The following is a 17,689-nucleotide window of genomic DNA, read 5'->3' as shown; positions in this document are numbered from 1 at the left end:
GTGGCTGGGCCCGTGAGCCATGGCCGCTGGGCCTGCGCGTCCGGAGCCTGTGCTCCGCAATGGGAGATGCCACAGCAGTGAGAGGCCCGCGTACTGCAAAAAAAAAAAAAAAAAAAAAAAAAAAAAAGTCATATTGAAGCCAGGAAGTAGAATTCTATCAGGAGCCGGAGCAGCATGTGTGAGTCCCTCTTTCTCTTCCCCCCTGCAGCTCTTTCCACCACCAGCAGCCCCTATCTCCTGTCTCCTCTCTCTTTCCCTTCTCCACCCCTTTTGTCCTTTCTCTAACCTGATTGCCTCAGCTCCCTATAAGGCTTCTCTTCCTCGGATGGCCCTAACCCACAGTGTCTCAATCCAAATTCCAAGAACAAGATTCTTCTTAGCCAGTGGGTTGACTTCCTCCTGGGCCCAAGAAGGCAGGGCTCCAAAAAGGGAAACACGGGCTAGGTAGATCACAACAAAAGCTCTCTACCACAAGCTCAGGACACATTAAAAACAATGTAATATAATGGTTGGGCTCCAAGGTCAGTTTACAATTCCTGTTTGATCCATATCATTGTAAAATATTTATTTGCAATGAGAAAAAGAGGAGTGTGAAATTTAAAGACTGAAATTACCTAGTGGTGTTTCCCCTCCCCCCTCCGTGATTTTTAAATGGTTGCATGGTATTCCAAGTAAAAGTGTTTTATTTATCTTAAATAATAGCTTTGCTGTAAGGAGTAGATTTTAGCACCTGAAAGGACCATCAACAATAATAATATCTAGAGCTTATTCAGTGATTACTATTACCAGACTCTGTGTTTTTTATATACTGTCTCATTCAGACCTTGCAATAGTCCTGTGAAAATAGATGCTATTATTTTCCCTGTTTTAAAGATGGGGGGACTGAGGCACAGAGAGATTAAATCATTAACAAAAGTCATAAGGCTGGTTAGAGTCAGAGCTAGGATTGGAGCCCAGGAAACCTGGTTCCAGAATCTGTACTCTGAACTTCTCTGCTACCCTGCCTTTATCAGAGGCCAGCAAGTATGATGTTCCGGGGTCAACAATCCAGAATGTAGTCTGAGTAATAGTTCTCTCGTATTGGAAGTGTTCAGACAGTCTGGAGCAGGGCTGTTGTAGAGGAAATGAGGAAGTATATTAGTGATAGCTAGTCCATGGACCCTCTGCCTCAGAATCACCCAGGGAGCTAATTAAAAACCATGAATTCCAAAGTCCAAAGGCAGAGGTTCTTATTCATCAGGTCAGTAGGTCTGGGGTGGAACCCAGTAATCTATATTTTTAATAAGTTCTCTAGGTGATTGTGATATTCAGCCTGGCTTGGAAACTCTGGACTTGGTAATCTTTTATTGCCACCATTATCTCCTAGGACTAGATGGTAAATGAAGACTTTGAGGGTTAGTGGTTGGTTCAAGGAATGCATTTAGGCATTATGTCTTTAGGATCTTTCGAGATTACAACATTGGTTCTTTTTGTCTCAGAGAATATAACAAGTGCTAGTAAATGTATGTGGGCCTGAATAATATGATCCCTGTCGTATACCATTCTTCAGTTTACAAAGATCCATAACATACTTGGTTATATTCAAACTATTCTCTATCAGTAAGTATTTATTGAACATGTGCGAGTTACGAAACATAGCATCAAAAAAATACAGTCCCTGTGCTTAAAGGGCTCATAGGTGAGATGGTGTAGACTGCCTGCTAGTACAGAGCAGCATATACTAGAGCCAGGTGAATAGTGTAATGGTGAGGGCTACAGGGGTCAGGGAATAGCCATCCTGCATCCAGGTATACTCTGGATCCATATGGGAGGAAGAGCCAGGCCTTGAGAGGAGGCTCAGGGAAGCTGCATGAAGAAGGGATTCCATTCAGCAGTAACACTGCCAGGACACTATTGCCCTACAGCCCTGTCACGTGGAGGCTGTCACGTGGAAGCTGTTCCTTCCCCTGAAGCTCCTGATCTCAGAGCAGGGAGAGTGAGTCCATTTCTTCTATTTCCAGTGTCTTCTACCTTAGCTGCCTTGATCCTGGGGGGACATTAACACCCCCTTACATGAGGTATCCCACTTTTGAGCCTCTCAGTTCTTTGACTGCTTCACCTTGGACAATTATCTCTTTCACTCACTTCAACCTGCCACTCCAGTTCCCAAAGTCTACCTCCAGTTTTGCTGTTGGTCGAAACTGCTCCCCTCCAGGATCAGGAATCAGACCCATTACTCTCTGGCCACAACTTGTAGCTCTTTTTCCTGAACACTTTCTAACCAGTGACCCCTCTGCTTTTTCCCTGCCCCCATCCCTTTACCTAGATGGCTCTCTTGCATTCTCGATTCCCATTTATCCTCAGGTCCTATTGCACACCTTACTTTCTCAGGGAGGCTTTCTGCGACATGGTTAGCTCTCCATGTTGGGTGCTCCTGTAGCATCCTGTACTTTCCCTTGGGTAGCATTTAGTGTATTTTGTATGTACTTAGTGTCTATGTCCTCTACCTGACTGAGCTCCGTGAAGGCAGAGACGGTGTCTGTGGTAGAGTAGGTTGGCACAAAGTATGTGCTCAGTAGACACAGTTGAATAGATTAAAATGTATACCTCTGGTCTAAAATAGTAGGTTCTAAACTCTGTAGTAAGAAGCGGTGGGGAGCAAAGGAGTGGCAGAATAAGAAATGAGGTGGTATTAGAATAAAGTGGAATTCTGGGAGGTTTGTTTTGTTTTTTTTCAGTTTGAAAGCAGTCACTGTTTATTAACTGACCAGATTACAAAAATAATCGTGGTAGATACCTTAGTTCATCCTTCTAATAAGCCTGTTGATCTGGTCTTCCCTGTTGCCAGCATCTCCACCTTCTACAAAATGGGTGGTCTTTTTCTTCATTCCACCTCGTGGAGAAGACAATTTGAAGGGCCACAGGAAGTTGTTTGCTTCTTTGAAACGTTTTCCAACAGTATAGATCTCATGAATCAGATCCTCCATGCAGATAATACCGTATTTGCCAAGAGATCGAGCAATCAACACGTTATCCATCAGGGCATTTCGCTTCTTGTTGCTTTTGCCATAACCACGCTTGTAGATCAGTTCATTTACTGACTTCAGGTTTGGGTACCCCCATGCAATCAATGTATGGTTCCACGATTCTCATCATGTTAATTGAAGCCTCCTCGTGCTTCACAAAGATGCCATTGAAAATCTGACGGAGGCGAAGAAGCTGCAACACCTTTCAAACCTTTGGGCTCACACCATTGATACCTCTGATCCTGATGACAAATGCCAATTTGGGTTCCGCGGGTACGTGGAAGTTGCCAGCTTTTCTTGCCATCCCAGCCGTTCGAATTTCAGTTCTGTACATCTGCCGGTATTCCCTGTGATAGTGCTTAGCTTTTTCATAGATCAACCTCCTCCGTGCCTTTCGAAGCATCTTTTGGGCAAATTTCTTCCTCAGGCACTTGATCTTAAGCTCTGTGAAATTCACTTTTTCTTAAGGGTTTCTGGCACAGCAGGAACCTTCTTTTTCTTCTCTTCTGCACTCTCCATGGTTCCAGCCAGGAAAGAGCTGTTTTGTTTTTGTTTTCTCCACAAAGAGAGCAGGCCTCTAGCTCAGAGCCTTCAAGAGATGGCAGTATCTCTAGAAGTTAATAACATGACTTTGTTTGCATTGTGCTTATGTGTACAGTTACTTTTATCTACAGATGTGATACAGACTTTCCTTTTAACATAAATGTATGAAAGAAAAATGAGTTTTTTTAAGAAAAGCATAACTAATAATAATTTGGTTCATGGATATAGCAAAAAAAAAAATCATAACGGTAGAAGAAATGAATGAAATTTGGGAAATGCCAACTTGGATGAAGCCACAGGTACTCGTTATGGAAGTCCTGGGGAAAACTTGGAGCGCTTTTTCAGCACACTCATTTCCTGTCACTGTTGAGAACCACGAGTCTAGAATAAAGGACAAAAATCACATCTGCCAATTGTAGTGAAAAAGTTGGGAGCTTACATATATCAAGCCCTAGCACAGTGCCTGGCTTACTTCAGTCATTTAATAAATGATATTTCCATTGTTTCCACCCTCCACTCCCTCCCAATAGAGACCAGGATTCTCCTGCTAACTTATAGTATGCTCTTAAAGAGCAAGTCACAGTGAAGAGGTTAGACCAGATCACTTCTATAATCCCCTGCAGTGCCTAAGTGCTTTGTTTCCTTTAGTGTCATTTTAGTGGGGTTTTGGAAAGAAATGGAAACAAGCACCTGTGTTTATCTATTTATGTATAGCAAATTCTGAAGTTCTTTGTTTTACTCTAAATAGTCCATACTTAAATTTGAAAGAGAAAATTATTGTCATCATCCAACCATCCTTTCAAGGTCTAATGAAGATTAAGTGATATTTACAACTTAATGTAATTTAGACTTTGAGTAGTTTAATGGCAAAATACAATGATCAATTGATTTTTATGTTGTATGATCAAGCAGCTTTCACGTGAGTATACAGGGGAGTAAATGTCATTTCCAAAACTGATTATTTTGGGCCCTCATAAGAAATAAAGGTAGGTGTTTCATCCCATATTTTATAGAAATAGAATTTGAAATATTTCTTTAAGAGTCAGTGATTTTAGGGGCTTCCCTGGTGGCACAGGGGTTAAGAATCCTCCTGCCAACGCAGGGGACACAGGTTCGAGCCCTGGTCTGGGAAGATCCCACATGCCGCAGAGCAACTAAGCCCGTGTACCACAACTACTGAGCCTGCGCTCTGGAGCCCATGAGACACAACTACTGAGCCCACGTGCCACAACTACTGAAGCCGTGCACTGCAACGGAGAGTAGCCCCCACTCACCGCAACTAGAGAAAGCCCGCGTGCAGCAACAAAGACCCAACGCAGCCAAAAATAAATAAATTAAATAACTAAGTTTTTTTTAAAAGAGTCTGATTTTAAAAGAGGAATCAAATTACCAGGAAGTTCATCATAATCACATAGATTCTTAGACTGGGATATCATTTTGCTTTTATTTATGATATTTTACTCTTCTTTTAAATGTGTCTGACAATCTTTCCCTGTAGTTTACATCTGTATTTCTACCAACTAGACATTTAAGGTGTCAGTTCCTCCCTTAGCTAATTTTATAGACTTTGAGCTAGAAATCTGGTATTCTTACAAACTTAAATATACTGAATTTTGTTTCTTGATATTGAAGAAATTATTAAAGGAAAATTCTTTTGTCTAACATTCTTGCCCAAGAGGGAGGTTCTATAGCCTCAGAAGTCAGTAACTATTTATGTACATGTAGTAGTGCAGTTTTCTTTCTGATGTTAAAACAAAAAAACTACTTCAGGTAGCCCTGTATTATTTATATCTTATATGTCTGTATACTTGAATTACTCAAATTTTGAGCTCCATGGTTATGATTATAATGTACCAGTTGATTTAAATTATTGATATAACAGCATTTGGTAATGGTACAGGTGGAATAAAAGATCATTAAGCTAAATATTTTAACCTTCATTGGCTCCCTGTTGCTTGGAGTTTGTCAGAGTGAAATAGAATCACAGCATTTCAGAACTAGAAGGGCCCTTAGAGATTGTCTTATCCAATCCCTCATTTGACACATGAGAGAACAAGCCCAGCTACTTGCCAAGGACCTACAGCTAGTTAGTAGCAAAGCTAATACCAGAATCTAGGTCTGCCGTTTCCCAATTCAGTGCTCTTTCAACCGATTCCGTTGGGATTTTTAGGTGGTGTTCTCTCTGTTTCACTCCCTAATGTTGATGCCAATTATTCTAATCAGTTTCACATCTGTTTATTTTTAGGACATAGAGTTTCACCCCGTTATGAGTCTTTCCTGGTTAAACTTTATATCTGGCTTTCTTTTAGGTTGGTCTCCACTCATCTCTTTTAATCTTGAAGACTTCAAAATATACCTGGATCTACCATTTTTTTTGAAAACTCCAATACCAAGCAATCAATGACCCACCGTGCTCTTGTTATAATATAGAAGCTTTTCAGTTCTCCAACTCTAAACAAGATTTTCTCCCATTTTCCCATGAAGCCACATTGTTGTTTATTCACTTTAGTTGTGAGTGTTACTGTGCCAGCTGCTTTTGCTTTGGAAGATGTAGGCTTCAACCAGATGACCCCTCTGGGAGCAAATCATAGTTCTTCCAATGCATCATTTCTCCCAAGTTTTGAACTCTCAGCAGATTCCCACTCAGGTGATGATGTCATCATAGCCAGAGAGGGAACTAGTGTTTCAATTGAGTGTCTTCTCACAGTCGACCACTATGAAGGTGTCTATTGGTACAACTCAAAAGGACAGCAGCTGGATAACAGAGGCAGAGGTAACTATGCCAGAGTATAATTAATCAAGGTTACTCATTTCCTATTACTTCTTTCTTCCTGGTTTTAAGGCATATTCAACAAGAAATCTCTAAGATGAGGTACTACAGTAAATAGTTAAAACTTTGGAAGGCCTGGAGTATTATACCTATCAGAAAAAGCAAAATAATGGTAATTACTTAACCAGAAGAAAATAAATAGAGAATAGTTATAAATTTAAAAGGTGTTCACATAATGATGGTGAGCTATTTTCTCTCCTCTTGGTGAGCTGGTTTCCTTCTTCATTCAAGGTAGACTCCATCAGGGTTGCTGCATACAGCTGTGCAGGCTACACGCTGCACAACTCCAGGGGCGCCATTCACCTAGACTGTAATGTGAGTAGTACAGAGTGCTGGCCCTGTGTGAATACAGCAAGAAGGATTTGGGTTAGACTTAGAGTCATAAATAAAAATGTTTTGCTCAGAAATGAGTTACTAAAAATGTTGGAGAAAATCCAGGATGTTTTTAAAAATAGTTATAAAGATCTGTGCATAAAACTTTAAGTCCCTCGGAATCAGAAGGGCACTGAGGAGGAACTCTATAAGCCCTTTCTATTCTATACCTTAATTTACTTGAAAACAGGAGAGTTTCCCTTGTATTTTTTTTTTGTCTGTCAGTCTTAAAAAATCACACAAACATCATAATAATGTGACCAAGGTCTACTTTTTGACAGGTTTTTATTTGATTATGCTGTTTATGAAACCGTAAACACATCTTAATCAGAATACTATTTCCTTTAATTAGTGTTCTGTTAGAAAGATTATTTTTTTTGAAGACTACTGTGTTAAAACACCTTAGGAAGAAATCTCCATGAAATATCAATGGGATAAAGATTAAATTCTGGGATCCTCACAAGCTACACTTTTCGGAAAAGGCCCCTTTATATTTTTTGCTAGAAAGGTAGTCTAATCTCTTGGAATATAAGGCTATTTGGCTATTCATATTAGAGTGGAAAACAGAAAAGGAGACAGATGGTGCTTCCTTCTAAAGTATATGCTAAACATTTTAACCTTCTGGAAACTGAGTAACTGGCCACCAAGGGATTGAAGAGTTTGAATGTTAAAAAGAACAGAGCTTCTTAAGAATATAGACCTATTAAATCAGAATCTCTACAGTGGTGCCCAGAAATCAGAATCTCTAGAGTGGTATTTTGAACATGATTTGGGGTTCCCTCTTTGGATCCACTGAACTAGACTCTTACCTCGTTTGGCTCTAGGGTCCTAACAAACCCATTTAAGATGTGGGTTAATCAATATGATTATTACGGACTGACTGTATAGACAAAGCTTCGGTCAGGATAAGACCAGCCAAGTGGAATGATAGTTTTATTTTCCTATTTTGCCCTTACTTTGAAAACCACTAACATCTGTCATTGATGCTTTCAGCAGCAGCTCTGGACAATTATATTAAACTGTATGAATCTCAACTGAGAAGAGTTTAAAGAGCATATTAGTCTAGTATAAGGTTCATAAATCTTGAGCTATTATCAGCAAGTGAGCTAGAGAGTTCAGATTGTGGTTATAGTGGTTGATGAATGGAGTCTATGTAGTTCATCATACCGTGGATTCACAGGGTATCCTTTTCATAGCTCCAAGTTTATAGAACAGAAGTTTATAAAATAATGACTCTATTCATAACTACATGTTTTCCTCTTTTTACTTTAGTAAAAATATAACTAGAATTTAGATAAATTTTGATGATGATAAGAATGGGCACAATCCACAGTACTTACTAATTGATGTGCCACCCAAATACTCCTGAACCACAGAATCTCAGGGATGAAAGAGATCTGGAAGATTAGACCTTGAAATGGTGCTTAACAAGCAGTCACCCAGCCTCCTCTGGGACACCACCTCTAGGCATTGGGACTCATACCTACACCGCACATCTATCCCATCTTTGAATGGCTTTCATAGTTAAAGCACAGAGTACACTGAGAACTTACCACAAAGGTGAGAATTGTGCAGGCAGAGCCAAGTTGGTTTTTCTTTTCCAAGTTATTAAAGGATGTTGAATCACGGTGGGTGGTCAGTGTGCTTTGTTTTTCATACTCATGTGCTTTTGTATACGCGTTCCCTGAATGAAGATACCTTCACGTATGGAAGAGAGGCAGCATGTTTTAGGTTTAAAACAAGCCTAGGCATCTTAAGGGCAACTTTTTTCTCTCTCCCAAGCTGGTCATTTAGCCTCGCTTGTGAAACATATCTTTTGGCTTGTGCTTCATTTACTCCTGCCAGAAAAACAAGATACTATCATCAACCAACCTTTTCTAACAAGACAAATTAACATGTGCAAGGCATGCCAGATTAGCCACTTAGTAATTGAAGAAATGCATTAAATTGGTAGGGTTTTTTAAAAATAGTTTTTGTCTCAAATAGATAAGTTCATTATTGAAAGTAAACAGTTTAAAAGGAAGTAAAAATTACTCATAACCCATTATAAATAACCATTGTTTTATATTTCTGAGGCACATCCTTCTATTTATGAGAAAGTCTAGGTAGAGACTGTGATATAGACACACACACACACGTAAATATTTCTTTTTAAGTTTAGTCATTTAGCATTATGTCGACACACCTGTCTCCCTGAAAGGCTTCTTACATCTGGCAGTGAAAAGGTAGTTATGATAATCATTAGTGTCAGGAAGATCTTGATTCCCTTTTTTAAGTCCCAGGCTGTTTAAATTCTGACTCTGAACATAAAAAGTCTGCCCTTTCTTACATCTTTTAAGGAAATAGCAGAGCCTAATAGAAGAGTTGATTTAAAGTACTCTCATGAAGAGGTGGAATATTGATAAGGCAGTTGGCATATTTAGCAATAGTGTTCTTTATGCTGTAATTTTTTATTTCTGTTGGGTTATCAGGTGGAAAATGGTTGGTTTCTGATAACTTCCTGAATATCACGAACATAGCCTTTGCTGACCGTGGGCTCTATACATGTTTTATCACGTCTCCGATCCGTGCCTCCTACTCGGTCACCCTGCGTGTTATCTTCACCTCGGGAGACATGAGTGTCTACTACATGGTGGTTTGCCTGATTGCCTTTACAATCACTCTCATCTTGAATGTCACACGGCTGTGCATGATGAGCAGCCATCTTCGTAAAACTGAGAAAGCCATCAATGAATTCTTCCGAACTGAAGGGGCAGAGAAACTTCAGAAGGCCTTTGAGATCGCAAAACGCATCCCCATCATCACCTCAGCCAAGACTCTGGAGCTCGCCAAAGTCACACAGTTTAAAACCATGGAGTTTGCTCGTTATATTGAAGAACTGGCAAGAAGCGTCCCTCTGCCACCTCTTATTCTAAACTGTCGGGCCTTTGTAGAGGAGATGTTTGAGGCTGTGCGAGTGGATGACCCTGATGACATGGGAGAAAGAATTAAAGAGAGACCTGCCTTGAATGCTCAGGATGGCATCTTTGTCATTAACCCAGAGATGGGCCGGAGTAATTCACCAGGAGGAGATTCGGATGATGGTTCCCTGAGTGAACAAGGCCAGGAGATAGCAGTTCAGGTTTCTGTCCACCTTCAGTCAGAGACCAAAAGTATTGATACAGATTCTCAAGACAGCAATCATTTCAGCCCGCCTGATGATACAGGATCTGCTGAATTGAACTCTAACTACAAAGATGGGGCATATGAAAGCTGCCAGCTGTGAGCTACCCCAGTACCTACAAAAATGGCTCTCAGAAAAGGAACCTGTTTCATGCAGGAAATAACATTTTTACCAAAAGATAAGTAGGACTTTCCCCTTGCTCATATTAAGCACATCAGGACATGAATTGTTACCAAAATCTTTCTAAAAATTCAGTGTTTTCCCTATCTGATCTTTCTCAGTCATTTATCGTGAGCTTGATTAAATGACACATGTTGAGATTTAAAGGGGCCTGAGACATCAGCCTAATGGGGAAAGTACCACACCCAGAATTACATGGCTTCTCTTCTGGTCATGGTTCTTCCATTGTTAGGGCTGACACTTATCTTTAGGCCTCAGTTTTCCCACTAACAAGATGAGGGATTTGCACTGGATGATATCTAAAGACTTTTCTGGCCCTCTAACTTCTTACCTGCCACCTTTAAACCAAAAGAATCTTCAGCCCATTTCTGAATAAACGCTTCCCTAGACTTTGAGTCCCTTTTTATGGAAAGGACCAAGCTGAAACTTTGTGATTTGGATTCCCACACCAATGCTATGCATAGAGGTGTGGGTGTTTTTCAGATGTCTTGCTGGTGGAGCATACAGTTGTATATGCTAGGTTGAATGTCTCCAGTGTAGCCCATGTCTGTATCGTTATACAGATACCGGGGAGCTAACTGCTCATTAGTAAGCTACTTTCCATGAGTAAATTGGAACTTGTGGGGGTGTATCATGTCTTTTTAACTTACTGAGGCATCATTTAGCTCATTGAGCCGGCAGTGATTTCCCAACTGTTCTCCAAAAGTGAACAGTTCGTTCCTAAAGAATAACGTCTTCATTGTTTTTAGAATAAGAAACAATGTCAAATCATCTGTGTCTGGTAAATTAATGGATTTTGACATTTCTGTTCATAGAATTTCTCAGGCTTTCCCTGTTTAATAAAAGTACTGGACTCTATGAGATAGTTCTGTGTTTGGGATCCCATTCCAGGAGAAAACCCACAGCTGAATTCCTCTTCAGACCTCTGTCAACACTCTTGCCCTCCGTGGTCTTTAATATGGTGCTAAAGGTTGCATGCCTTTATCTTGTTCATCTTGTTTATATTTTATTGTTGAGGTTTTTATTTTTGTGTACTTCAGGTGTAGAATTTTGAGCTAGGGCTGCTTTTGCAGCCTTTCCGAGAAGCACTAACCTGAAATAAGATTAGATAATGGTGTGTGGTGTATGTTACTATATTAAATATATAGATACTAATACAGATGGATATATATACACACACATACAGATGATCTAGACATAAAGAGGGAGAAAAATTATGAGGGATGCCACCTGATTCAACTGTGTATAATAAACACTTAGGACAGTATTTCTTGCCTGGCTGAGATCTGATATAATGGAATTGTACATACTCTTCAGAATAATTTCTTCAGCTACAGTAAGCTTGGCGTCATATAATTTTAAGAACTTGGCAGTGGAGCTCCATGTGCTTCACGTTTCTTCATTTGGCTTCTGATTACTGAAGCATTACTTGAACAGAGGTTCCTGAGAGAAATGTTTGGGACAGGTTTTTATCAGGATTTTAATTTCAAATGGAGGAAGGCAGGAAATTCGAAGTGTGACCAGATAGAACTCCTTTCTCCTTTGTGAAGGCTTATCAGAAGTAATACATCTGCTCTCAATAGCATGAATGAATCGATGTGCAGTTTTATCAGATGGCATTACAGATAATGATAATGCTGCCTTTTCTGTCTCTCAGGCTGTTTCCATGGAAACCTCCAGAGCCAAACAAAAGCTACCCATCATTTAGCCAAAGCTTGTCTTGGCTCATAGACCTGTATTTCTTTAAAGAACACTGTTTTCATACATTTGGCTATGAGAGCAAGGGCTCTTGAACATGCCCTAGATTATAGAACACTTTTTCCCTTCCCAGAACGTTTCTCTTGAAAATGTAAAAAATTTTTAAATCCCTGTCTGAGGTCTATCCCCTGAATGTCCCTCAGATCTTTAGATAGCACCTTGCAACCTGTCCCAATATAGCAGGTTTGGGGTCATTTTTAGAATGTAGCTTGTCACATTAAAGAGAATGGATTTATCCCACATGTTCTCATAACAGACATGGGCATTTGGGACCTTAATGTAGACATATTTAATGATCAAAGTCCTGAGAAACAGGGCTTTGGAAAAATACAAGAAATATTGGGAAAAAAATAAGTTTGCACAATACTATATAACAAGTATAGGCTACTCCAGTGTATCCTAGATAAATCACTTTAGGAATGTAACGGTGACTTAATTTGGTGGCCAAAGTAACTGGATTACTTTGAATATTCCAGGTTAAGGTGCCACTGATAAGGAATTAAAGTAGGTCAAAATTTAAGTGGAGCTGGCATTACTTTCTAAATCTAGTTGCTCAGAGGAAGAAAACCACACTCACTAACATTTTCTGTAGCTAATCAAATACTCTTCATATATTATTAATACTCATGCTGTCTTTTTGTAAAATCCTTAACCTTTTGAACATAAACTCCAGTAACAGTCTTTTGACAATAGTGGTAGTGTAATTATCCTTCTGTCTTGCTAGATTTTATGGTTAGTGAAAATGCCTTTACTCAACAAACTGTATTTGAAATAGTTATGTCATCTCATTTACAAATTCTGTCTTGTATTGTGATTTAATGAACCTTACTGTCCTTATGAAATGAAATGGTGGCTTTGTGAAATAAATTTACCAAAAATAGACATGTGAACATTTTTAGAGATTCCTTACCAGCTGAAATCAGACAGACAGGCATCTTTTGAGCTGATACCACGATTAGTTTATAGGCAGTTTGATAAGCCTGTCCTCAAAGTCGCATCTGTTCCGATAGTTTAGTTCTTGAGTCTGGCCCAGTGAGCGTTTATATTTCCTACCAACTACCTTGATATAAATATCTTGGGAGTCGCTGACCTGGAATGGTTGTGAGGAGGCTCCCGGCTTCTTCACCTCACTTACCACGTATTTTAAAGTCGAAATACCCAGCTTCCCTTTTGTGCTCCAGCAACAGTGAACCCCTTGGCACAGTCCTCTCCACGCCCTGCATGTAGTTTCAACCTAAATCAGAGTTTGTATTCTGTGTCACAGAGCAGCATGGGAGTGTGAATGCTTGTTTTCCAGGGCCCGGCCAGTCATGGGTGCTAGCCTTGCCTCCTCACACCAGCTATGGTAACACAAGTATACCAGATTTCCTGAATCACTATTAAGAGAACACAGTCTTTTGTCCCCTACGCCAGCAATGTTAGAAGTGCTAAGCCTTGGGCTTCCCTGGTGGCGCAGTGGTTGAGAGTCCGCCTGCCAATGCAGGGGACACGGGTTCGTGCCCCGGTCCGGGAAGATCCCACATGCCGCGGAGCGGCTGGACCCGTGAGCCATGGCTGCTGAGCCTGTGCGTCCGGAGCCTGTGCTCCGCAACGGGAGAGGCCACAACAGTGAGAGGCCCGCGTACCACACACACACACAAAAAAGTGCTAAGCCTTATGCATAAACTCCTAGATTCTCAACACATTTCATAAGAGTAAATGAGTTGTTTAATATGGTTCAGATGATGTTTAAATGGTTACCATGTTAATGAATACTTACATTATAATTTTGTCCTTTTTTTAAAAAAAGTTGTACTTGAATGTAATGTATTAAATGTTCAATGGAGTGTATTTCATTTGTCTGAAGTCTTCTATAGAGATACATTCTTTTTTTTTTTTTTTTTTTTTGTGGTAGACAGTCAAAGTCTGTACCTTTTTATCAGGAAGGCGATAGCTTTCCAGAAGCCTCACCTGACTTCCACTATACAGCTTCCAGAACTAGGTTACCTGACTACCTGCAGTAACTGTAAGAAAGCTTGGGAAGATGAAATTGTATATTTTTCCACTGGACATATTGCAGCGAAGTGTTTTATTATTAAGAAAGTGAAGAATGGAAGTTGTAGGCAACTGGTAATGTGCAACAAGGTCAACTTCACTTGAATTACAGGAGCAAAATGTGGTTGTGTGGTGGATATAGTTGCAAACCATGTTCCTTGAAGATACTCACATGTATGGATGAAGAATGTTGTGTACCATATCAGTAAACAAAGGATGTTGCAGCCATCAAGCCATCAGCCATCAGCCACTACAGCCACCCTGACTGTGCACCCTGAGGGGATTCAGGATGGAGAAAAACAGGATACCGGCCTAGATAGTTAAGGTGTACATCAAAGGAATGGTTTCGATGAGCCCAGGCTCTTACATCTTCCCATACATAGAGAAGTATTAAGTTCATTAACTTGAGATGTCTGGTTTTTCTTTAGTTAACTAATCTTTTGCTGTTCTGACTACCTGTTTTTTGTTGCAAAAATTCATGTATATCCTGGCTACTCCCTTACCTCTTCAGAACAGTCCCTCAGAACTATCTGAAAGGCCGCTTCCCAGGCTTAAGTCCTCAGTATGTCTGCCGAATAAAACATAATTCTCAACTTTTAGGTTGTGCATTTTTTTCAGTCCACACATGCATGAACAAAGCAAGAATCAGAAGCATTAAATCTTAGGTTAAATCTTCAAGCCATCACTTATGTAGTCTCCCATGCACGTGGCTCAAACAGCAGACAGACAAGTTATGGGATTCTGCTGGGGCATAATTGGCTTATCTTAACCTATTTATTCATTATCAGATACGTACTGGCCACCTGCTATGAGCAAGCAATAACAAAGTTCCTAGGGGACAACAAGGTTGGCCTATTGGAGAAAGAGAAGAAATAAGCCTGTGTGGCTGTGAGGGGAGAATGTCAGAGAAGCAGGCAGGGGCCGGGAATAAGGTTAAAAGATTTCAAAGCTCTTTTTGGCTGTCCCCAGCAATGTGTTTCTTAGAAGAAATGCTAGCAGTGCCTAATTTGGAAGAGGAGATTTACCAATTTAGGGAGGGAAGTTTTATCATTCAGTAGTACTATTTGTTTTGTCCTGAAATCATCTGCAGCTAAAAAAAACAAAACACAACTCGATTGTCCTAATTTTCTTTAAGGAATCAAACTCCTTCAGAGCCCCTTAAATTCCAATCATGTCCTCGAGTTTTCATGTTTTCACTGGAACCTATTGATTAGGAAATATATATGTAAATATACATATGTTGCTCCATCTGCCTGGATGATCGAGGCTGCTGCCAGCGTGCTGCTTCTTCCTGACAGTTGGAAACACTCTGCTTTGCCTCCTGCTTAGCCATGTGAGAAGGAGGACTCAAGTGTCCTAAGTGATGATAAATCAGCCTTCAAGGGGGCCTTCTTACAATAAAAGAGCCACCCCCTGGGAAAGAGTTTGTCCCTAAGCAGAAGGGAAGTTTATCAGGAGGAACTCCCACTGAGGGGTAGTTTTGCCATGTGAATTTCATTGCTCTTTCAGAAACTACAGGCAGTTGGACCATGCCTGAGTCTACTCTGCTCAAGTCCCTTGACCCTTTGAACACCTAAGGCTATGCCTATTCAATTTTTCAACAGATGTTTGTCACACATAAACTAGGGACATTATCATGAGTAAAATCAGAGGTGGTCCCTGCTCTTTGGGAACTGACAGCCTATGGGAAGACAGATCCTATTCAAAAAGTCACACGCAGGGTAGATAATTAAAAACAGAAATGTGCTAGAAAATGATTCTCTGAGAGCTTGGAACAAAGGAATCCGATCTCATCAGAGGTCAGAGAAGAATCCCCTGAAGAAGTGTCACTAGCAGCTGCAGGCATTGCTTGAGGGCTTATTATGTTTCTGTCCTCAGCCAGAGGCAGAAACGTAATCGAATGCTGCTAAGAAGGAATTTATAGACCTGTTTAAAAAGTAAGATGTTCCTACAAATAAACCATCTGAAAGAGACAGTGTGGCATCAAGCGCTAAATGGATTAGCACTAGATAATAAAAGCTTAAGGAGTTAAAGACGAAAAGTGAGTGGTAGCAGAGGGTGGGCAATACCTTGTGGATGGGGTGAGATTTGAGCCAGGCCAGGAGGATGAATAAGCCTTGGACAGTGAAGGAAAGGTGTTAATCTGGTCATGGAACTCAGAAATCTTCAATGGTGCCCTGCTGTCTTAGCAGTAAAAAAAAAAAAAAAAAAAAAAATCCAATTTCTTGACCCTCCATGACCTGCTCCCAGCCTATCTTCCCAAGTTTACCTTTTAAAGACCCCTGCACTCTCTTGGAAATACAGTAACATTCTACCTTTTATATTATAGTTACTCCTTCCTTACAAGTTTATGAGCAACTTGAGAGATGGCATCATGTACTAGTCACCTGTATTTGTAGCCCCTTATTCCTTAGGGTAACACATTTTGTATAGAAGAGACAGTAAATGTTTGTTTAATGGGATGGGAGGGGGGACTAAACTGTTGTGCTGTAGTATAGGACCACATTGGTTAATGTGGGACTTGGGGGTGAGGGCTCAGGAGGTGTGGCTGCCCCTTTTCCAACAGCACTCTCTTCCTTGGAGACATCACTGACTTTTAAATGTAAAACTTTTAAAAAGTTTTAAATACCATCTTCACACTGGTGACTCCAAATTGATATTTCCAGCTCTAAATGCTCTCTTCCAGACCTGTGGATCTAACACCTCCCTACTTGCCATCACCAATTGGCCAGGCACCTCTAAAAGGCATCTCAAAATTAATATATCTGAAACAGAATTTTTGATTCCCTAACCTGATAACAAAAGCATACATCAGTTTCTACCTCCACCATCTTCTCTCAGTAAATGGCACCACCATCTAGTCATTTGCTCAAGACAAAAATCAGTTTCATCCTGGACTCAATTTACCTTACTCTCAGTGTCCAATAGATCAGCAAGTTCTCTTGTTTTGCTTCAAAAACCATATATGTAATCCACCCACTACTCTCTTCCTCCATTGATGTCATCCTGTTTCAAGACACCATCATCTCTTGCTTGTACTATTTGATGTTCCCCACTATTGTCCCCAGGTGATCCATTCTCAGCAGTGCAACCAGAGTGAACTTTCAAAAGCATGTCATCTCCTGCTAATGTTCTATAGTGTCTCCTGTCACTAGAAGAAAATTCTAGAAGAAAATCCATACTCCCCACCATAGCCTATAAGACTCCCTATGAGCTGCTCCTTCCTGTGTCCATGCTCATCACCTACCACCCACCTCACTATACCTCCCAGCCACCCTGACCTCCTTGCTGTTCCTCAAACACACCAAGCTTGCTCCCACCTCAAAACCTTTGGTCTTGTTCTTCCCTCTGCCTAGAATAGCTTCCCCCAGATGTTCCCTTCACTGGTTTCTTCTTGGCATTCAGATCTCAGCTAAGCTGTCACCATTTCAGAGAGGCCTCCCTGACCATACAACAGTAGGTGCCCCCAGGGTTGGAGTTAGAGTCAGGGCTAAATAACTGTAATAATAACTGTTAATTTTACCATAGTACTTGTCACTATTTGTCTTAGTCCACTGGGGCTACTGTAACAGAATACCATCGACTGGGTGGATTAAAAAATGGAAATTTCAAAAAAAAAAAAACGGAAATTTCTCTCTCACAGTTCAAGAGGCTGGGAAGTCCAAGATCAAGGTGCCAGCAGATTTGGTGTATGGTGAGAACCAGCGTCCTGGCTTGCAGATGGCTGTCTTCTTGTTGTGTCCTCACGTGGTGGAAAAGGGTGAGAGAGCTCTCCAGGGTCTCTTTTATAAGGGCACTAATCTC

General features: G+C 40.5%; 1 protein-coding gene and 1 pseudogene across 3 annotated transcripts in view; one reads left to right on the top strand and one right to left on the bottom strand.

The window, feature by feature from the left end:
• The window catches only part of MFAP3 (microfibril associated protein 3), a 66,558-nt gene that overhangs the window by 4,112 nt on the left and 44,757 nt on the right, over nucleotides 1-17,689 (top strand). The window contains exons 2-3 of one of the 3 annotated variants that reach the window (XM_060008475.1): nucleotides 5,858-6,321; nucleotides 9,222-14,471. In XM_060008475.1, coding sequence (XP_059864458.1) covers nucleotides 6,027-6,321; nucleotides 9,222-10,015 — 1,089 coding nt within the window. In that variant the 5' untranslated portion in view covers nucleotides 5,858-6,026 and the 3' untranslated portion in view covers nucleotides 10,016-14,471. Of the gene's footprint in view, nucleotides 1-5,857; nucleotides 6,322-8,849; nucleotides 14,472-17,528; nucleotides 17,646-17,689 lie in introns of those variants that run through there. The other 2 variants (XR_009518928.1, XM_060008476.1) reach the window with 2 other exon arrangements.
• LOC132421998 (large ribosomal subunit protein uL30 pseudogene) lies at nucleotides 2,778-3,524 on the bottom strand (annotated as a pseudogene).

The sequence above is a fragment of the Delphinus delphis genome, chromosome 3 (genome assembly GCF_949987515.2).
Source record: "Delphinus delphis chromosome 3, mDelDel1.2, whole genome shotgun sequence".
Classification (NCBI taxonomy): Eukaryota; Metazoa; Chordata; class Mammalia; order Artiodactyla; family Delphinidae; genus Delphinus; species Delphinus delphis.
Note: the sequence above shows the minus strand (reverse complement) of the source record. Positions and strands in the feature narration are given on the sequence as shown.